This window comes from Lissotriton helveticus, chromosome 11 (genome assembly GCF_964261635.1).
Source record: "Lissotriton helveticus chromosome 11, aLisHel1.1, whole genome shotgun sequence".
Classification (NCBI taxonomy): Eukaryota; Metazoa; Chordata; class Amphibia; order Caudata; family Salamandridae; genus Lissotriton; species Lissotriton helveticus.
The window spans coordinates 64,032,331-64,054,462 of NC_136072.1; the positions used below are offsets into that span (position 1 = coordinate 64,032,331).

Below are 22,132 nucleotides of genomic sequence, written 5' to 3' on the forward strand. Positions count from 1 at the left end.
GCATTGCAATACTATATTTTGCAAAACGTACATAATCTTGCCACACTTGCAGAATTTCTTTTCCTTAGGGGAAATTAAGAATTCTATTTCTTGTTGTGCAGAGTTGCAGAGCGGCACATGTTTTAATTGCTCAGTGACATCCACTATAAAATTATAGACCTACCCTTTAACTTTGTTCCCTCTTTCTACTGATAAGTTCTTGCTGCATCATTTCTTCTGATCCGCCTAAATGTTGCTCAGTGGCTGATGAATAATAGAGCTGCAATGTTTTTCCTTAACAAAGGAGGATGATGTTGGGGTTGTGTGGGATTCAAGGGTGGGGAAATAGATGTATAGAGGACTGAGGCACTGACTGATTCACATTCTTAGTCTACCAAATGGTTTGATCCTTCCTAATCAATATTATTCTGGTTCCATTCCACATGGAGGGATCAAATATGGCAACAGATTTAAGCAGGCTTAATCCTGCTTCAAACAAGTGTTGCTTTTTTGCCTTTGTTTCAAAGAACTGTCGGGTTCCTTACACAGACTTTGTTTTCACATGTTTGGCTTTCCTCTGGATTTTGGACAAAGGTTTTGGGAGATGCTCTACTAGACTGGCTAGCGAAGTTTCTTTATGCTTTCCCATCAACTCCTTTCCGACATCATGCTTCAGAAAATCTAGTGATCCATTGCCCTGAGATGAAATTGATTGTCCCATTTTGTCATGCATAATATTGATTCTGTCTGGTAGTGGGCCAAATGCAAAGCAATTTTCTGGTGTTTATTTAGGTCCTGAATCTTCTTTACCACGATGAGTTTTTACTTTTCCCTTGTTTTTGTTGCTGAGTGCCATGTTCATGAAACATAGCTTCTCTGCACCTGGACATTTCAAAAGAGGACTCTGCCATAAAGTATGTGGCCCCAAAATGTCAACCAGGAGGCAGATTAGAGCAATTGTTTTAGATTCTGCTTCTAGGCTTGGGAAAGTAGCCTGAAATCTCTAAGAGGCTCTGTAAATGGCATGTTGTCCTTGATCACTTTACATGACTGATGCATACTTGTAGAAGATTTTGCAAACATCTGCGAGCCATTACAATTTGTGTCATCCATGCCTTGTTAAATCTTCAGCCTAAGAGAAATATCGCCCTCCTCTTTGGGATTTACGTTTTGATCTAGCTTATCTCATGCACATAACATTGGAGTCTGGGAATTCTTGTTACAGCTTTGTTAAACTCGAAGTTTCCTTTTCTGAGGACCCTTTACCACCTACGGTGGGATTACTGCAGACTTCGAAGAGGCAAAACCTATTAATGACAGTTGGATAGCCATGGGCATTTATCTTCATATGGAGCATAGGGAGGTCCGGCTCATCTGAGACGTCATGCTCATCTGAGACTTCATGCTCATTCCACCCAATCAAATGCTGCTGTGGTGACCTACCAGAGTCACTTACAATTCTGACATTTTCATGACTGCATTGCGCCTTCATAGATATTCTGTTACTCTTTAAGTCCTCCTTCCTGACTTGCGCCCATTAGAGAATAGTGACTGCTGTACATTTGCTTTTCCGAAACACATATATAAATAGTGTCGGGCAGTATGAAGATGCATTTCTAGGGAGTCGAGCAATTCTGAACGAGTTCAGAGGGAAATGGATTAAGAGCCCCAAATCCGTATGTATATTATTTTTCTTATGTATGTTATTGAAGAATTTCTTGCACTATGCTGATGTAGAGGTTAGCCGTTTCTTAATAACTCCCCATTGCTTTTGTAGTTTTCCAAAATGAAGTGCTGGGGACATTACAAAGAGGCGTTGAGGAAAACATCTCCTGCGACAACCTTGTGCTGGAAATCAACTCCCTAAAGTATGTTTTACTTCTGACTTCTCCGGTTGTTGCCTTTTTCCATCTATTTGAGTTATATCTATGTTGAGTGCCTGACATATGCATTGAAGAGACTTTTGTCCAATGCATTACTGCCAAAGAAGACCTGTAATACTCCTCTCAATGTCAGTCTGGGCTTACTTTTGGCACCTGCCAGCTGAGGAAAGAACCCACTGTGTAAGGGATTTGAATGTTAGATTCCCCACCAAGGTCAAAGGTTATCTGAACTTGAATCTTTGCTCTGATTTAACAGTATGATTTTCGGTTACTCATTAGTAGTCTAACATTCCTGGTTTATTAATAGTGCAATGGTTTGAGCGGGTTCATTTTTAGGTGCCACAACCAGCCTCATTGTTCTCCTGACCAAGTGCACCTTTTGGGGTTTTAGTGTACTCTTGACTACCAGGGCTGATTTCTTTCCCCCCTCTGAGGGATGGACCCCCCTCTTTTAAGGTTTTATCTTGAGGGCTGAGTGATGAATGCCTATTATTATGATTCCAGTATTGTCTTTTGGCCTTTCTTAAATTATCTTACATATACACCAAACCAACTAGGAATATTACTGTACCTTCCCTTCTGCCATTTGAAACCGTTTCCTCATGCTTTGGGTGTTTGAAGCAGAATGAAATTATTGATTTGCTTCAGTTTCAGCACAAGTCCTTGCTAGACCTTGTGCAGTTAAAAATTGAAAGTACAAACATAATTGGCAGATCTTTTTTTGGGTTTGATTATTCTCTTAAACCTACATGTTTCCTCACAGTATCAAAGGGCAACGTGATAAAAGTGTACAGTTTCAGCCAATGGTTGGTTTGCTTAGTTTTACATATCGCTGACCAGCCTAGGTTATATGAGCCATTCAATGAGCAAAGTGTTGGCAAGTCGGATAATGTGTTTTTTTTCTTAATGAATAATCTTTCTTCTTCTCGTAGGTATGCCTATAACATCACCCTGAAAGAAGTGATGCAGGAACTCAGCAAGGTGGTGCTGGAGTACCCCCTGAATCAGCTGGACGAGACGCTTGATGCAAGCCAATACACTGCAGCACTGATCCCAGTGAGTGACTGTAGGAAATTTGTTTCTGTCTGAATCCCAGTACTTTTTGCTTTTCTATTTTTCATCCCCAAAAAGTATGTCTTTGTGCCTTTTGTCAAATCCTGATGCTGTTTATGTAAATTGCTCCCACCCAATTGTGCCCTGTCCGTCTATGAAGAGTGAAGCTGTTTTAAGCATAACCCCTGCCACAAGCTACAGTTTAGTGTTGGGATTTTAAAAGAGAAAATACAGTAGATTCACTGGCAGTAATCATGTGTCCGTGGGCACTTTTAGCAGCCATTTAACACATTACATTTGCATGTCGTTTTCAAAGATATGATCCCATTAGGTGTATATTTTTAATTTACTCCAGTTGAGCCACATTTTTTAAAACAATATTTTGGATGCAATGTTTGTCAGGGGATATCCTGACAACCAAATTCTGATTCAAAATCTATTAGTTTACTATAGATGTTATTTTATTTTATTTTATTTTAAAAGCTTTTATAGCGCGCTCCATTACCGTGGGGTATCCTGGCGCGGTGAGTAGTTCTGCCTCGAAAGTTTGAGCACATCTGTTATAATGGAGCGTTAAAAAGATAGGTCTTAAGATCTTTTTTGAAGACCGTGATGGTTGGAGAGGCTCTGAGAGAGAGGGGGAGGGCATTCCAAGCATAAGCTGCCTTAACTGAGATAGATTGGCCTCCCAATCGAGCATATCTATATTTAGGCACAATCAGTTGGCATTGGTTAGCCGATCACAGGGCGCGATTAGGAATGTAAAATGAAAATCGTCTCCGCAAATACATCGGACCCTGACCATGTGCTGCTCTAAATGCCAACACCAGAATTTTAAACAAAATTCGGTGTGGTACCGGGAGCCAGTGCAAGCTACGTAAGTGGCTCCGCACGCTCGTCCTCCTAGGGAGCGAGAAGAGCAGGCGTACTGCGTCATTTTGTATCACCTGAAGGCGATGAATCATATACCCAGGCAAGCCGCAAAATAAGGCGTTGGCATAATCGAGCCGAGACAATATCAGGGCTCGAAGAACAGTTTCCTTAGCAGCCCTGGGGAGGAGAGGAAAAAATCTTCTCAGGGTCTGCAAGGTGCCAAAGCAAATACCAGTTAATTTTTTTACGTGATCCGAAAACTTCAGGTCTTGGCCGAACCACACCCCCAAGTTCTTAGCTGGGCCCCCCATCGCATTAGGACAGGGTAGGTCTGAAGGCCAGATCTGGTCCTTGAAGTTAGCAGGGAAGGAGCCAAAAAACAAAACCTCCGACTTGTCTTCATTGCACTTAAGCTGGACTTGTGCAAGCCACCGAAAGACTTCCGACAGACAGAGCTGGATGGCTGATGGATCCAACACATCCTTAGGCCAGGTGAAAAGCAGCTGTGTGTCGTCAGCGTATGCCATTATTTCGGCTCCCAGCTGTTCCGCCAGATAGAGTAGGGGGGTCATATAAACGTTGAACAGTAAAGGGCTCAACGTAGACCCCTGCGGAACTCCAGTTGTCAGTCTCTTTGGGGCCGAAGAATGAGGGGGCAACCAGACCTGCTGAGTTCTGTCACTCAAGAATGATGAAAGCCAATCAAGGGCCAGCCCTGAGATGCCAATGGCACCCAGTCTTGCGGTAAGCAAGGCGTGGGGCACCGTATCGAAGGCAGCAGAGAGGTCCAATAAAATCAGGACCGCTCTGCCGCCCCCGTCCAGGCACTCCCGAACTACCTCGGAAACCTCAACCAGTGCCGTCTCGGTACTGTAAGCCGCCCTGAACCCCGACTGAGCAGGATGCAGGGCGTGAGAGGATTCGACGAAGCTATCCAGCTGCTTAAAGGCCACCTTCTCACACACCTTAGCTAGAGCTGGCAGTAGTGAGATAGGCCGGTAACTCGATGGTATTGATGGATCTAGACCAGCCTTTTTTAACAGCAGAAGCAGTTTTGCCTCCTTCCAGCTTCTCGGAATCGAGGCAGTGGAAAGGGAGAGGTTGACAATCTGGGTCACCTCTTGCGCGATGGTATCCACTATCCCTCCCAAAACCCTGGCAGGACAAGGGTCCGAGGGAGATCCGGACTTTAAGGCCGCCAGGATTTGCCGTATGTCAGATTCCGATGCTGGCCGGAAGGCAGCAAACTGAGCCTCAGGACATCGTCTATCAGGTAGTGAAAAGACAGGAGAGGTCACAAAGGCCTTTTGAGCAGCTTCCAGGTCCAATTGGATTTTTTTTAGTTTGTCCGTAAAGTAGCAGGACAATTCTTCACACCATGGTGTAGAAGAGGGAAGCAAGGATTGGGCGGCGCAAGGAGATAGGAAGTTTTGGACAATCGAGAAGATCTCTTTGCTGTTGTTATCCGCCTTCTCGATTCTGTCCGAATAATACCTGCTTTTGGCTGCCTTAATCGCAGCATAATATTCCTTTTGTGCAACCCGTAAGGTCTTCTTATCGGCTGGCAGATAAGCATGTCTCCAGGCTCTCTCTAGTTTCTTGCAAACCAGCTTCTGTTCTCGCAGGGCACGCGTGAACCACGGTTGAGAGGGTCTTGATCGCAGCCGACGGATGCCTCCCACATTAGTGGAGGCTGCGGAGCCATTCGCAATCCAGAGGTTGAATGCATCGACCGCCGCTTCCATTTCCGTCGACGGGTCCGGACGGGTGCAGGAGAGGTGCTCAGTTAATGATGCCAGATTAATTTGTGGCCTATGTACCAGAGAAGGAATTTTACTTGAGTCCTTATCTAACTGCCAAGTGAACTTAATCAAACAGTGGTCGGACCACAGCATAGGCAAGGGAGGGGACAACCTTGGTTGTTGTCCTGTGGTACCTTCGTATGGCTGATATGTACCGATGGAATAGCAGGCAAAAGAACATACTGTAACAATTTGGTTTATTAGATATCTTTAGGATGAAGTTAAAACTGACAACTAACCTTAGATCGCAGTACCAGGAAGAATGAATTCAGGTCTATGATTTGAGTTTAGTTTTAGGAGGTTTCCTGAACCAAGGTTGGAGAAGTTCATCTGTGAGTTGGAGATATTCATGGATTTAGCACACAAACTATGTAAACTGATACACATACTGTGCAAAAAAGCAAAATCCAATCAGTCATTAATACATCTAGTATTTCTAGATTTAAATGCTGCTCCTAAAAAAATTGTTACTGCAAAGAGCATATAATCATTAGGCAACAGCTACAGATACATTAAGGCAACACTGGTTTGCCTAAAACTCATCGCTTTTAAGAGGTTTAAGATATATTCTCCTAGGGTAAGTAAAATATTTACACAAAAGTACAAAATGTAATGTGTCCTGTGAGGACCTATTGTCGCAAACACAGGGACCTCTCCTCTCATTATGTAAAACAAAACCAGTCGGCTGAGCTAAAAGATCGTGGAGCTAATTAAATCTCAAAAGAGATATTAAAAATCTATCAGAGGCATTTCTCAACCTGCATAGGTAATTCTCCATGTGCTGCACTGATTTTAGGAGAGCGTGCCCCCTCACCACTGGCTTGGCTAGCTCATTGTTTTCCCGGGCAGCCATGGTGTGTTTAAAAATTGCTCCTTCACTATACTCAAATACCGGGGATTCACTAAGTCCGGCTTAAAAAAAAAATGTTGCCCTGCCCAAAGCAACAGACCTCTTTTTAATATAGTGCAACCAGGGGATTTTTAGTGCATGGTCTAGTGATCAACAATCTGATACAATCAGCCATTTGAGGGCCAACTCCTTATAAGACCAGACTTTCACCCAATAGTTCAGGGGTTTTACTGCCACCATATCCGTTATATAATTAACCCCTAGCTCCTCATTCTTTTTTTTTTTTTAAAGAATTTTATATCACGCGAAATAGACCCGAGATATTGAGTATCAGAAAGCTCTACATAGCACCAGTGGTACATTACAGGTGGTCACATTCATTTTTGTTAGGCACGAGAGGTTAAGTGATTTGCCCAGAATCACAGGATGTTGAGCATCTATTGCAGAGACTCGAACCCGGTTCCCCAGCTTCGAGGTCGACCGCTCTAATCGTAATCCTCTCCAAATCTACATCCTCATGAACGGTAACGATGGAGTGCCCTGTAGGACCTTCAATATACGTTTCAATCAATCAATCAGGGTATTATAAGCGCGCTACTCACCCGTGAGCTCATTCCATCTTTTGGCTGCAATGTGGGAGAAGGATCTTCCGCCTGCTCTTGCTCTGAGGAACCGCAGGGTTTTGGCCAGCGCGAGGTTGGTGGATCGGAGGTTTATTTTGGGTTTGTGGAAGTTGATTTCAAAAACTTATGTTCCGTGATCTGAAGTTTGTTGGTCGCTATATAGCCCCACACCTCACTACCTAACGTACAATGCCTTGGATATACAAAATTACTGGTAGAGCTTTATAACCGCACAAGGGGTCCATCTACCTAGTCTGTGAGGATAGCTAGCAATGAATCCCATTGATTTGTTCATATCGCCTACCTTCGCCTCTAGCAACTGTTTACAGTTCAATTTCTCGTTAAATATAATTCCTAGGTAATGAAAAGCTGTGACCTTGGCTAGAGTATTGGCTCCTGCTTTGAATGTTTTAGAGCGGGTTCCCCGTGGCCAACTTCCAAGACGTACGCCTTTGTGAAGTTGTACGACAGGTCCAACCTGCTCATAAAAGCTACAAATCCATCAGTCAGGGCCTATACTCCTCAGCATATAAATGAATTGAAATTGCTTTCCTACCCACTCTGGGACAGCCTGTCTGCAAAGATGTCCAAGCCGACTCTAGGCCGTTAATATATATAGAGTGAATAAAAAAGAGGCTAAAATACACCCCTAGCGTACCCCCCTTGTGCAATTAAAATAATGAGTGGTTCCTGCCTCCGTGTGAGTATCTAACTGCGGCTGTAGTGTGGGCGTGGAGGGTCCTCAATAAATTTACAATAGCATGCTCGGTACCCAAGGAGTCAAGTAGGGCCCATAGTTTTTAGGGATTCACCCGGTCGAAGGCACGGTGAGATCCATGAAACCCAGAAAGAGGGCACCAGATTGAGCAACCGTGTATTTAGCAATTATTAAGTAAAGATTCAAACATTGCTCCTTGGTTGATTTTCCCTTTCGGAAGCCATACTGCGTATCAGGGATTGTTATTTGCGTCGGCCACTCAGAGAGCTGTTAAGTAAGACTCACCCCAGGACTTTGACTGTGAAGTCGATAAGCAAAATGGGGCGGTAACAATGGGGATTATTCTTGTCCCCCTTCTTGAAGATCGGCACGATCGTGGCAGTAGATGGTTCCTTACAGCTACATTTAACACCCTCATCAGAACCGGGGCCCACACATCAGTGTTGTCCCGAAAGAGATCCGGTGGAACCCCGTCCGGACCCGGGGCCTTGCTCTGGGCCAGTCCTTCAATAACCACCCTTACTTCATTCTGGGTGAAGATTATAGGAGTATCCGACTGAGGTGACCTTATCTCGGCGCCAATTCCCTCGCCTTTCCCATTATTATAAACTCCTTCATAATGGGCAATCCAGTCTTCCGGGGTGACGTGTTGACATAGAGCGGGTTTCAGTGGATCAGAAAAACAAGGTCTATTTATTAATTGCCAAATGGAGTGCTATCCTGCTGCTCACTAGCTTGTGTTAATTCTCCCTAATCCTGCCCCTGTAATGTTCACCCCCTTTCCTTGAGGGCCACTTTATAAATGACGCAACAATCAATCACCCTCTCTCCATCCTTAGGGGTCTCTTTCAGGGCCTTCTTTAGGAGGCGAAGGGCCTGTGAGCACTTATCGTCAAACCATTTTGGATGGCCGGGAATGGATTGTGCTCCAGAAACTAATAATAAACTGGCAGGTGACTGCGTTGTGCCAATGAATTAATTAATAATCTCTTCTTCCGTTGCTAATGGCTCTAGGCAGGTTTGGATTTCCCTTTGTCTAGTTTAAAAAAGAGAATGATTAAAAACCTTAGGATCTACCTGCGCCCAACAAAGGTGTCTCCCCTGATCAGTTACAGATAGTGAGACCACAGATGTACTGGGGTGCTTCAGCTGATTAACCGCCCTTTCGAGCAGTAATGTCAAGGGATTGTGGTGGCTACAAGGGCTATGAAATCTTAAAACAGAGTGATGACTCTCCTAACGAGGCGGTTGATAGGAGATTTCCATTCTTCATTATCGTTTTTATTGTATAGCACCCTGAAAACCTGCTTAGGTTGAGTTGTGCTTTATAAAGTTGTGAAATAAATATGGGATTAGAAACCTCCACAGCAGCACACTTAACGTTTGCTGTCGTGCCCTGAAAAGAGTGGTTTACTTTAGTCATTCTTGAACGAGCTGTGGCTTGAGTTAAAGCATTTATGTCTGACTGAATATTGGAATCTCATGCCTCTTGCGAGCCGGCCACATGATATTTGGGGCCCTCTGGTCACATACCTCAACCGCCTAGACGACACTGATGCCAGCCCAAAAACCCAAGTGGAAGGCGCCCAACGCACACTACCTTAAACCGCCGTACAACGTCACATTGGGAACACACACACAAGTCCCCTATTCGTGGTGCCATATACAGTATACTCTGGACCGCCTCACTCATACCCGAATAACTTGCAAAATGTCCTGTCACTATAATCCCTGCTAGGCTGTTATAAATGTATACTGCCAACTTACCTATGCCAAGATGTACTAATTGAATGCTTGTATTGTGAATGTGATTAAAGTTCAATCAAAAGTTTTATTAAAAAAAAAAAAGTTACCAAGACAGATGTATAATTAGTTTGTCTAAAAGCAGAAAAGGTTTGGCGTGGATCAAGGGCTCGACTCTTACCGCCATCTTACTGGCTTTTCTCAATTCTTGAGAATCTTCTCGTACAGAGGACTGAATAGAATAGTAAGTGGGGAATTTAGTCAAAGTTATCTACCATAGTAACTCTTTCAGTTGTATTCCTTCAGCACTTTCAGACATATGGCCATTCTGTTCCATAAGAGAAATAAGCCCATCACCCACAGGTGATGAAAAGAAGACTGAAGGGAAATGGGGTGCCTGAGAGTAGTGGGAGGTTCTTGAGAGACAGCCTTGGGATTAGCCTTCTAAGGTGTCCGAGTGCTCTGTAGCTGCCCGGAATTATCCAGTGGATGGACTTTCCATGTGTATAACCAAACAGGCTATTAGACTAAGTGAATGATTAGAGTGTCAGCCTATTGATTTGGGGGTGGGGGGAGTTTGGGGGCGGGATTAAGTAACTTTCACACATAGTGACATCAAAGACATTGTGAGCAAAGCCAATTTTGAACTGTGATGATGCACTAAATAAGCCCTGCTCCAGATCTAACCAGGTAGCAGGAGCAGAAGCATTGTGTTCTCTGAATTTTTTGAACTGCCATGAATCCTCGCTAGTCGCCTGCTCGTGTGGTGATAAATACCGTTTTCGTCAGGCTTAATCTCTATCCAACAGTGATGGTGACGAACATCTACCCAAATTAAATTGTGTGATCGAAAGGAGTACGGGTAGGCTCGTAACATCACCCATTGACCTTGACTTAATGCAGAACCTGAATAGTGATAAGCAGTAACTGACTCAGGAGGCTTTATTCCATTGACTAGTGCAAGGATCAGATGTCCACACAGTCAGCACATCTTCCACTTGTTCCCCCAAATGGACGCATTTGTTCAAGTGATATTCCTGCAGTTAACTTAAGGGGCCAGATTAAGGAAAAGTAGATTATCCTTTCAATTCCCTGTTTTCCTAAACTTCCTAAACTCTCAAGGCTGTTGTCTGTCTGCTGAGGTGGGCTGATGACGTCCTTCCTTAAATGCCTTTCATACATGTGCTTTATCTTTCAACAGCTGCTGAAAAGGTGGGCACCCGTGTTTAAGAATTACATAAAAAGGGCTTCTGATCACCTGGATACGCTCTGTGCGATTGAAGAGTTCTTTCTGGAACACGAGAGCCTGTGGCCCTCAATGGTCAAGGTAAATACAGTTTGGGTTGTTTTACTTTGTTGATGCATGCGCGATTAAGGCTAGACAGATAAATAAGAATTATATGCCATGGGACACACCTTACCCTAATACACACTAGCTTTTTGCATGGTCCCAACTTACAGGAACTGTTCATCTTGGTCCTCCCTCATGCCTCCAGTTTCATAATTATCAGTGACTTTGTCATGTGCCCATTTCTCAGTCATCTGGCATTGCATTTTATTTATTTTCTATTTTATTTTGTACACTTTTTTTGCCTAGGGTAATCTGATCCGTCAGTGCATGAATGCAATCATTTGAATACTTTGATCTCATAAAGCCAAAATTGGAGCATTCATTCTCTGTAATAGAATCTTCAGTGATATTCGTAATGCAAGTATCCAATTCCTCTTTGCCCAAATCTAATTTTAAGGTATGGTGAAAGGAAGGGAACGTGATTCAGTGGGAACCAAAGTGTCCGACACTGCTTTATTCAGCTTGTGATGACATTCTCTTCAGTGATTCTATCAAGATTCCTAAAAAGATCATAAACTTAGCCCCCATTTGCCTGAGGCTAGGCAAGGTCATACCAGCGCGTTCTTTTAATTTATATTGCAAGTGATATGGTATCTATATATGTTATCCTTAAGTGGCAGATATGTAATTTCACTGATTCCTCAATGGAGCAATCCTAAAAAGCAAGGGTGGCCGTTATTGACAGTGTTCAGGCTGAGAGGTGCAAGGCCGAATTACAAGCATGTCCTCAGTGGAAGACGTTCTCGAAAAGCATTTCTGTAACTATTCAAACCTATACACCATGCACCCAGTGCTTACTAGCAATGGAATGGTCATGTTTTCCAGCTCTGAAACTTCAGAAAAGTCTTAATTAGCTCAAAAAATCTTTTTTTCTTTTTTGTAGGTTCTAATGGCCTTTTACCAGCAGGAAATCGTGGCCGAGGAGATGATTGTGCGCTGGTTTTCGCAGACCGATACCTCCGAGGAGGGCAAACAGCTTCGCAAACGACAAGCAGTGAGTAACAATAGTTATCCTATGAATGGAGAAGGGCGCTTCTATGCATATCAACCGGTTATTGTTGTGCGTCTCTCTGTGCTCATATTTATTGCAGGGCATTTTAAGTGTAGGGCTTTCCGAAGAAAAATATTGTACACCCCCATCGAAGAGTCCATTTAAGAGTGTACTGATAAGGCAGTCAATTTGTCCCTTTATGCAGAATTTAGTGCACAATACTTTGAATGAAATAATGAACTATAGACTTATTTCTTAGAAATGTACACGCGTTTGTTGTAGCAACATAATATTTTTTTGCATAGCTTGTCTGTACTGGCCTATGTCCTGATGATGGAATCAGAATTTTGAAAAGTGAATTCTGTAGCAAAATTTAATGAGCCTTTATTAGACTGTGCACCTAGAGTTGAGCTTTAGAAAATCACATTGTTGTACACCCCCTGGAGTTCAGCTTTGGAAAACCACACTGCTGTGGCTGCTTGTGTCTGTGATTGGCTAACTTTGAAAACAGTGTGTGCAGAAGTGTGACCACTCTGAGTATAAATACATTTTAAAAGAAGTTGAAAATGTAGATTTGAAACCAGGAGGGAGTGAATTAATGTGTCCTTTCTTATCAACAGCTTCAGAAGTTTATCCAGTGGCTTCAGGAGGCAGAAGAGGAATCTTCAGAAGAGGATTGAACAGAAGCAGCAATTTGTCTGAAGCTTTGGTGATAAATTTGGCCTTGTAGGACGACTTTCAAACTAGATAGGCAGAGCTTATAAGGGAACAAGTGTCCAGAGCACGGATCCAAAAATCCAATGCAAACAGTGGTCCGTGCCAGGGCTGTGAGGATTTAATCTGAAATGGAAGTGGCTTGGCGAAACTTACTTGCAAAGCTCCCAAAATCAGAGAAGAAACTAAGCATTTTAAGAACTTTGGTGTTTTACATCCATATCGGTCACTGCCTTCTGGACCCTTAAACGAAATGCTTGATCTGATTTCATCAGTCAAGGCATTTAATATGGTCTAATTTCTTTAGTTCTTGTGAAATATAGTGATGCAGGAGATGTTGCTTACTAAAAGCATCTTGAAGTCAATTTCATCACTTTGCTGAAATCGCCTAGAAGGACCTTTCCAACTATCTCGGATGGATTTCAAGACATTACGACACATGGTAACTGTTGGAATATATAATATTTTCCTTCTGGTGGTTAATTACAAGATGTATATTTCAGCACCACAAATACATTATCAAAACAGGATTTGAAATGATGAAAATCTTTAGGGTTACATTTTGCATTTCCTACTTGTTTGAGCAAAGGCATGGCTACCCCAGTTTCAAACCGGTCTGCATCAAATGAGTAAAAATGATGATGACAATGTGACCGGAATTCCCAGCGCTAATTAGTGAGATTGTGTGCCGGTGGCTGATCTTAGATATAGCAACAGGACCTGTAGATCACGAGAGTAAAAATATAGTATCCCCACCTCATTAGTGCATGGGCTGGAGAGGCCCTTGAGGAACGTCTAGCCCACCAGACCATTTACTCACTGATACGTACTATTGGTGTGTGGGTTACCCAGAATCTTAGCCTCTTGAACAGTATTACCCATTTATCTTGTGTGCATCCTTAAAGGTCCTTCTAGAAACTCTCTCTGACATTAACTATTGTAGCATTTACCAAACCCAGGTCCCGCAAGATCATTCAGCGGTCGCAGAAGTCTGTGATTGCTCATGTCCTGTCTTCAGATCAAGAGGTTATAGCTAATTTAGTAATTCTTTTAAATGGACGTATCATGGTCATTGCACTGTTTACAAAAGGAAAATAGGGTCATATTAACTGAGCTTTCAAGAAACCCTGTACATTTCTATTTTGAAAGTTATTTACAAACTTGCTTACACTTATAGCATTTTTGTTTACTTTTGTGAATCCGGTTTTCCATTCGAATGTGTTTTGGTGCCTTGAAAGTTATATTCAATTTTCCTCCCTTGCCCTCATTTTAATTTCATATATAATTTCAAAAATCTGGCTCCATGGGACCAGGCCTTTTTCTAGACCTTATCTACCCAAGCCGTAGATACAAATAGTCAAAGCTTGACAGGCCACCTGGAGGCAGTGAGCGATGGAGACTAGGCAATTGTGCAGACCTTAGGATTCCAACACACTATGGATGTTCTCTATGTTAATGAAGACCCACTGGTAAGTATCTGGACATTACTAGCCCCCTCTTCTTTAACACAGTCCTAATGGCATGGTGATGGACAGAGCACAAAAAGTAGATTTTCATCCGTGATACTGCAGTGTCTAACCGTCAAACACATAATCTGAGAACAACAGATCCAAACTCTGATGTGGGACAAGTTTCCTGCAGAAGCTTTTAGTGAAATATGGAAATGAATCGAAGACCACAATTTAAGTACTAAACAAACCAAGAAATTCTACACTGGACGCCAGGATCCCTTTTGTTTCTCTACCGTGAATGAGCTGAGACAGGGGAATTTCCTTGTGCATAAACTATAATTGTGGCTTGGTGTTGCATAATCAGTCGCCAGACGTTTCTTTTATTGTGCGACCCGGCCAAGAGAAGCAACAAGTGAAGGAAGCAGCCATCTCCAAGTAACTCCTGACTGCCCTTCCAAATCTTTCAGCTATAAAACTTTTTGGTGAGACAAGAACCTTGCTTTGGAAAAACCACATCCTTGTGCAAATGCAACTTGTGTAATAAATTGGGCACAAAAGACTGGAATTGGCCTAGCACTAACTCTTACAAAAGGGAAAGTTAAGTAAGCTTTATTTCCCAAAAGAGAGGCAGGTTCAACCATTCATCTCACTTAAGTGAGTTTCACCAGAAATACAACTTTCAGGGGCACCGACTTCAAAAGGCCTCTCCTGTAGTTGAGCCTGAAGTGAATCTCAACGCAGAAAATTAGATCCGACTGGAGCAGAATAGAACACTGAAAAACAAAATCGTGCAGTTCTCCCCCCACCTTGTAGTGCTATTCTGCAAAGGCTGCAATGGCATGGATACTTCCACCGAATCCTCATGTTGGCATTGCATGTGCCAACAAAATAGCCTAAAATGGAAGATTGCGGAGTTTGACTGCAGTTCTTTAGTGGAGTTCACAGAACGTGCAGCACTTTAGGCTTTAGCTTCATCGTTGATGTATGTCAAGAATATAGGTGATGCTCTCTTCTGCAAGTATAGGTTTTATGTATCCACGCCGAGAAATATAGAACACTTACTAACTCGCTGGGTACCAGAGATGTTGTGACGGGCTAAAATCCACTTGTACAGGGGAACCCATGCCATTCTAGGCCACAAACCACTTCACCTCTTTTTGTGATCCTGTGAGTACTTGGCAAGGCAGAGAAATTGGAGCTATGCAGGGATTGGCCTATTTGCTAGGCCTAAACCAGGGGATCCCTGTACTGTGAACAGAATGATGAAAGAGCACATCCTTGAGAGAAAACAGGTAGGGGGAAGAAATATCTTACCTCCTAAACACTCTCCAACACCAGGAATGTATGAAGTCCTTGGACATTAAATTAGCTGCTCTTCAAACTGTATATTAGATCATTGGAGCGAGCCTTCGGGGGCCGTTTACACGACTTGTAGGTACTTGTTTCTGTATGTCTGAACCAATACTACCTCTCTGACAGAAACAGGACAAATTACATGATTATTGCAAAGAACCTGGCTTGCTTGTCCCCAAACCCTGTGAATTGATTCTACTACTGATGAATGTAGGGGACCCTGATTTCCGACCACAGAGGAATCTCTTGAACGAAGGTTGTGGCTAGCAGCTTCGCATCGTAGGCAGCATGCGTTTCAACCCTTAACCACAAAACAACAATGTCAGCCTTCAATGTAATCTGGAAATCGGCTTCAGAATATTATGTCAGCTTCTTGGATTTGAGGGATCCAAGATTGGCCAGATTCCTTCTATTAATGAAGGACTAACTCCTGGATCGCGTCATACATGTCCGACAATCACGGAGTGATTTAGTACTGAAATGTGATCCTGTGTAAAGTGTAGACGTTGGTCTTCGAGCCCAAATTAAGTTGCATACTTGCCGTCACGTCCTTTCACACATACTTTGAACAAGCTCTTTAGACCTCCTATTCCAGACATTGCCCTCATGATCAGACGTCAGAAAATTGGTTTACAAGACTTCTTTCAGCCTATCAGAGTCCGACTGGCATACTATATGGTCCTTATCCAAATAATCTGAGGGAACAAACTGCAATAAAAAAAAATAATTACATGGCTCCTTTCTAAAAACATTTGGAGCACATTTTATGTCTGGTGATCATCTGATCAAAACATTTTCAATGCCTTTTTAGAGGAACAGAATCTCAAACAAGTATACCTTCACAAAACGGCATCTTCCCAGTTGTTTTGTGGGGGAAAGCCATGACGAGAGAAAACACATGCTGCTCACACACCGACTACTGGTTTCTGAGTATGTGACCGGAAGACCGCTTCAGCTGGCTCCCTCAACAAATAAGAAGGTTTGAGGGTCCAAGTGGTGTTGGGGAATAGAAGCTTTTATGCCGAGCTCAAGTGGTGTGTTGAATTCTGTTTCCATTGCTGTTCCTCAGCTGCTAGGAGCAAGCCCGTGTGTTTTAGTAAAACTTATAAGCTGCCTTAAGGAACTAGCGCAAGTTGCGAAGCCAGGGTCCCAGCTGAACAGTGATCCAGTTACTTAAAAGAAAATTGATAACAGATCAACGCATTCCAGTAACGCAGGTCTAAGAAGAACTAAAGATCGAATTATTACAGAAAGGGAGGCCCTACTTGTACTCATCTTTATGAAAAGTGTAAAATTTGGACCTCACTTTTTGTTTTGGTTTTTGAAAGTGATATAGGAGGCCCATTTTCACGCTTGGGTTCAGCTTCATGCCATTAAGACTTGGTACAGGAAAGGGATGAAGTTGTAACGTTGTCAATCAAGTGAGCAGTATCTGGGATTGAAGAGGGCACGCGTTCAAACTCTTTCGCCAAATTTCAAAACCTGTAAAAATAAATTCTCTCCAAAAAGTACATTTGAAGTGTATATGTGTGCATACAAATATTTATTACTGGGACAAATAAAAAGAATATTTGAGTATCTCTGGGTGTGAAAGAGTATATTTCTTATCATAAAAAGTTGAGTTAAAAGAAATTTGGAACTGAAATTGTACTGGATAAAGTCCAGGATATGAGACCTAACGAATGAAATACAAAAAACTGCTTGTATCAAGAACTTTTCAGATATTTATTACATGATGTTATCCGTTGAGAGTGAGAAAAAAAATATATATATATATTTTTTTTTTATTACAGAGTTTTATATAGCGCAAACATGACTCGAATCAGGCATCAGAGCGCTTTACATAGCACCAGTTGCATTACATGAGGACATATTCATTTTTGTTAATCACGGGGAGATTAAGCGATTTGCCCAGAATCAGAGGATGTTCAGCGTTCATTGCGAAGACTCAAATCCAGTTCCCCAGATGTGAGGTCGACCGCCCTAGCCGTTAGGCCAACTCCTTTCCCCAATACAATATTGTTTGCCACACATAAGCCAGATATTTTCCAGTTAACATAATATTGGGATTTTATTTTTTTCCAAGGTATTTTTTGCAGTGGTGTTCTACTTCGTAATTGTATTCTTTCCAGGTCCTCAGCAGCAAGTTTAGCTCCAGGCACTAGGTCCGTGCAGCATTTTTTATTAAGTTCATTAATAATGAGAGCTTTGAACTGTATTTTCAGTTTGAATTAATCATTTGATAATCAAATGTACTAAATCGTTTCGGTTGCATGCAAAGGTTCTGTGATAACTGCCTGTTTCTGATTGCTCCCGAGTTGGCCAGAAATTAACAGATTGTAGTAAAAATTGGCACTATCCTTTGTATCTGGCCTGCTAACATCGCCTGTCTCAAGGTGCTAGCATAAGTCTCTTTCAGGGGAGGTCATGGATAGTGGGAGACCACAAGTCTTTACCAGTGCAGGAGACGACTGGAGATTGACCTTGCACAAGTGGAGGCTTCCCATCACCTGTTTCCGGGTAGTGGGGCCATTGCTTGCATGTGTAGGCCAGTCACAGCAAAGGGATATTCATAATGGAGGCGCACCTTTCATTGCAAGCACTCCACGTACTGAAACATACAAAAAAGTGATGGATAAAATGCTTGTTAAGTCTACTCGATAGTGGTGGTAGTTATAGGTATTTAGGCGCCACTTAGAAAGTTAACACAATATATTAGTTTAAGTTCGTTATCTTACGGTGCTATAAGGAAAAGAGAACCACAACTCTCCGTTAAAACAGGCCTCTGCCTTCTAGAACCAACACTCCTTAGCACACGTAATAATTTTGTTAAACACAAGTTAGTTAGTGTTTCCACATGTTTAGATGTAATAAAATACAATGATATTTCATTTACTTCTTTCTTGTACACTTTATTCCTGTGATTTTGTTCAGTAGATTGTTTCACAGCCGACACGTGTTTCGTTGTATTGGGAATTCTTCCCACGACTTTCTCAAGGCTAATTCTTGTTTGTTTCGGTCGTTTTAATATGCGGTGATAATTCCAACCCGCATAGAGGTTCTCTGGGAGGCGTCTGTCTTAAGTCCTGTATTCTTTGTAAGGTAGCTTTATTAGGCTTTTCCTCGTTTTGATAAGGCTGTTGTATTTAATCCATTATCAGTGCAGATGTCTCCCAGTACTCTCGAAGCTGAATACGCTTTGGAGCCTATTCAGCTTCGAGAGTACTGGGAGACATCTGCACCGATAATGGTACAGATGGAATTATCACCGCATATTAAAACGACCGAAACAAATAAGAATTAGCCTTGAGAAAGTCGTGGGAAGAATTCCCAATACGACGAAACACGTGTCGGCTGTGAAACAATCTACTGAACAAAATCACAAGAATAAAGTGGACAAGAAAGAATGAAATGAAATATCATTGTATTTTATTACATCTAAACATGTGGAAACACTAACCAACTTGTGTTTAACAAAATTATTATGTGTGCTAAGGGGTGTGTTGATAAAATGCTTGGATTAATCTCAGCCTCTGGTAATTACTCTGGCCGCTTCCCTTTTCGATCATTATTGCGCACACGATGCCACCTCAGTCTGGACCCAACTATAAGCAAATCACCCATGACCCTGCTCCAGTTGGACCAGTCCAGACTGAGCTGCCAGGCCATGTTCTGCGTGAACTGGACACAAGTGACCCGGCACCAGTTTTGCCTTGATTAGTGTTCATTAGCCAGTTACAGCTTTGTTCCAGTGGCACAGTGTGCACCGAAACTACGTCTGCGTATACCCATCCCACTTAGGGGCAACACACTGAAGCTCACATAAAAAATGATGGCTGGAATGTTTTCCCAAAGAGGTATGAAAGGTGATAGACTGCAGTGAACCGCATATTTGCAACACAGAATCCAGCCGCATTTACTCAAGATTCTTCCTTTGTTCTTAAACTTTGCCCCAGCTATTCTTTGATTTAAAACAAGGATCTCTTTATTTTGTTGTCCCCATTTCAGTAGGCGTCATTCCACACACAAACCCTTCTCCAGGATTGTATCTTTCATAGATTTGCTTACTTGACTTCCCAGTGTGCTGGCACGGCATAATCTCGCAACAAAGTGTTATAACAGCGGTGCATAGCTATCTATATGCTATAAAAGGGACACCGTCACAAAGATTATATGATAATGGTAAGATTGGAGTATCTGTGAATAAAGGTGTGTATACTGTTGATGCAATGATCTGTTAACTAAAGATTGTATCCATTTTACTTCGAGAAATCTTGAATATATACCTTTATTCATAGGTGCTAGCGTCCTACAATTATCATATAGCGACTGACAAAACTGAGATAAAGGCTCCTCCGGTGGACTACGATAGTATCCCTTTCACCGGATAAATGGGCAAAATTGAGGCATGATCCCCACACCCAAACCCTTACCCAAGAATATACATTATACTGTCTGTTTACCTCATTATATCATCCACACTTTGGACACTGGTTGAGAAACATTGAGTCCCATTACCCTCATGGACAGTCACATTATCTACTGCAACTCTTTGAAGGAATCCTTAGGAGCTCTGATCCAAATTTGAGCATATTATTTCTTCATAGTGCTCGATTTTTCATTGCTTTAGTCATTTTAGGTCAGGCTAAGGACAGCTTTCATTTTGAAAATTTAATTTCATAAATATTTCAAATAATTAGAGCAAGTGCTCCGAGAATAGGTTTTGGGTCAGCCCCTCACGGGCCTTGACTTTTATGCATGTTGCATGGTTTGCTATTTCTTGAGTGGCATCATTTGTCTAGTTGTCTTGTTCTATTAGTGCTCCCAATAGGTTTCAGTGATCAGCATCAAGTTGTTCTTTTGTTAAACTAGAACCAATATCGTCTGAGAGGTATTTACTCTCTGACATCATGACATTTTAATTTCTCATTAGTGGCATTTTTGCATAGGAAGCTCCACTGTTTGGATTCCTTCGCCTGTCATAAAGACACAGTGATATTCACTAATCACACTTGCATGTTTATTTGTCTTCCTTTGCTTTCACAATGACTTGTTGAATGTACAGCTTTTTTGGCTCACAAAGTAAAGAAGTGTTTGTGTACACACTAAGGCTTTCTTAAAGATGCTGCAGAAATGGTGGCCCTTTGTCAAATGTGTCTGTTATGCAGTATATTTTGGGTCAAAATGTCTTCATGTTAAACATTTACATCTCAAACCTAATCTTCTCACACCTCTTCATAAGACTTTAATTTGAGGGTGCAAATGTTGCTTCATTGTTTGAGTTTCTTTCAAAGACATCTAGTTGCAAGACACAGTCTACCTACTAGTACTGAGTATGCCAACCGAGTCCGACTAGGTGACTTTACCACTGTTTGTTTTATTGTGTGTTGATGGTTTGAGAATATTTTTTCTCTTGCTCTCCGAAGGGAGTAGGCATCAGAGGTTTATTTTGATTTGACCGTATAACTGCTGACTATATTGATTTTTTAATTTCTTTTCTTTCTTTGAGTCCAAGTCTTGCAGAACACTGCTTTCGTTATTTATTTTTTATAAAATGTTGTTATGATCTGCAATCTATGAAGGCTTGACACTGTCTGGCCCACATTGCCATATAGGATATGCAGACTAAAGAGCAAAGAACCTGGCATTTATTTCTAGTTCCTTAGTGTTTGTCAAGAGCTACTAAATTATTAATGCCTTATTCCAAAAATGTTTTCATGAGTTAATCCTAGTAGTAAAGCAGTATTTTAGTGTTTTTCTCTCCTTTATTTTCATGATGCTCTGCCATGCCGCTCATACATTTTTCCACCATGCTATTAGAAAAAAATGCCATGCTCTGTATGGGACGGTAGTCCCCGGAACCATTGTTCTCTAATGTTCCGGGCAAACAGTGATGGCTATCTGCCACTCTGTCCATCGTCATCCACCATGATATTTCGGGTGGAGGAGAATCCGGCAGACACTTGACTGATATCCTCCCTCCTGATGTCATCGGGAGGCTCCTGTACTCCTTGCTTAATATGTGGCAGTGGTTGCAGCTAGTAAGCACCAGCACTCACTTTAGAGTACCAGGAAATATTTTTCATCAACAGACTTAGACCCAGAGCAAGAAAGAAGCAAAACAGACAGAAACAAGCATTGGCAATGTCAACATGTGTGGCTTTAAAGGAATGTTGCATGGTAATGTGAAGCATTACAAGTGGATAGAATGGAAATGGATCTGTATTTGTGTGGAAGCAAAGAACTGTAGAAGAATATTGGTGTTGGTTAAAAGGTAAGTTGATCTCTGCACTGCCATGCAAGACCTAAATACCTGTGTCGTTTGACGGTCCTCTCATCTCTACTGCCACCAGAGAAAAATACCATCAATTATTTAGTTATCTAAGGCACTGTGTGTGTGCCCCTGAAAGTTCGAGCTCAAACAGCTGGATAAATAAACTTATCACAGCTGTATGGAGGGCAAGCACCTTTTCTGTGGAAGAATACAACTTTTCCCCAATCAAAACTTACTCCTGGCTCCCAACCTGTGGGCGGAGCCAAAGCTACTTGCTGTGATTCTCACGTAATTGTCTTGCGGCAGCTACGTTGTCAAGCCACACCATAAAAAGGATGAAAGGAATGGTAACAAAGAGGAAAAAGCACTGCTTAAAAAGAACCTGCACCACAGAGGTGCTATTCAGGAAGTGTAAGATGGAGGATTGAAAGTAGGCAGCCTGGTATTTGGCAGTACCAGTATTGCTATTGAATA

General features: G+C 42.1%; 1 protein-coding gene across 1 annotated transcript in view; it reads left to right on the forward strand.

The window, feature by feature from the left end:
* Nucleotides 1–14,833, forward strand: part of EIF2B5 (eukaryotic translation initiation factor 2B subunit epsilon) — a 105,331-nt gene extending 90,498 nt beyond the window's left edge. Inside the window, exons 12-16 of the mRNA XM_078667980.1 lie at nucleotides 1,757–1,847; nucleotides 2,795–2,918; nucleotides 10,726–10,851; nucleotides 11,759–11,869; nucleotides 12,487–14,833. Of these exons, the coding sequence (XP_078524106.1) occupies nucleotides 1,757–1,847; nucleotides 2,795–2,918; nucleotides 10,726–10,851; nucleotides 11,759–11,869; nucleotides 12,487–12,546 (512 nt within the window). The 3' untranslated portion in view covers nucleotides 12,547–14,833. The remainder of the gene's footprint in view (nucleotides 1–1,756; nucleotides 1,848–2,794; nucleotides 2,919–10,725; nucleotides 10,852–11,758; nucleotides 11,870–12,486) is intronic.
* The last annotated feature ends 7,299 nt before the right edge of the window (nucleotides 14,834–22,132 follow it).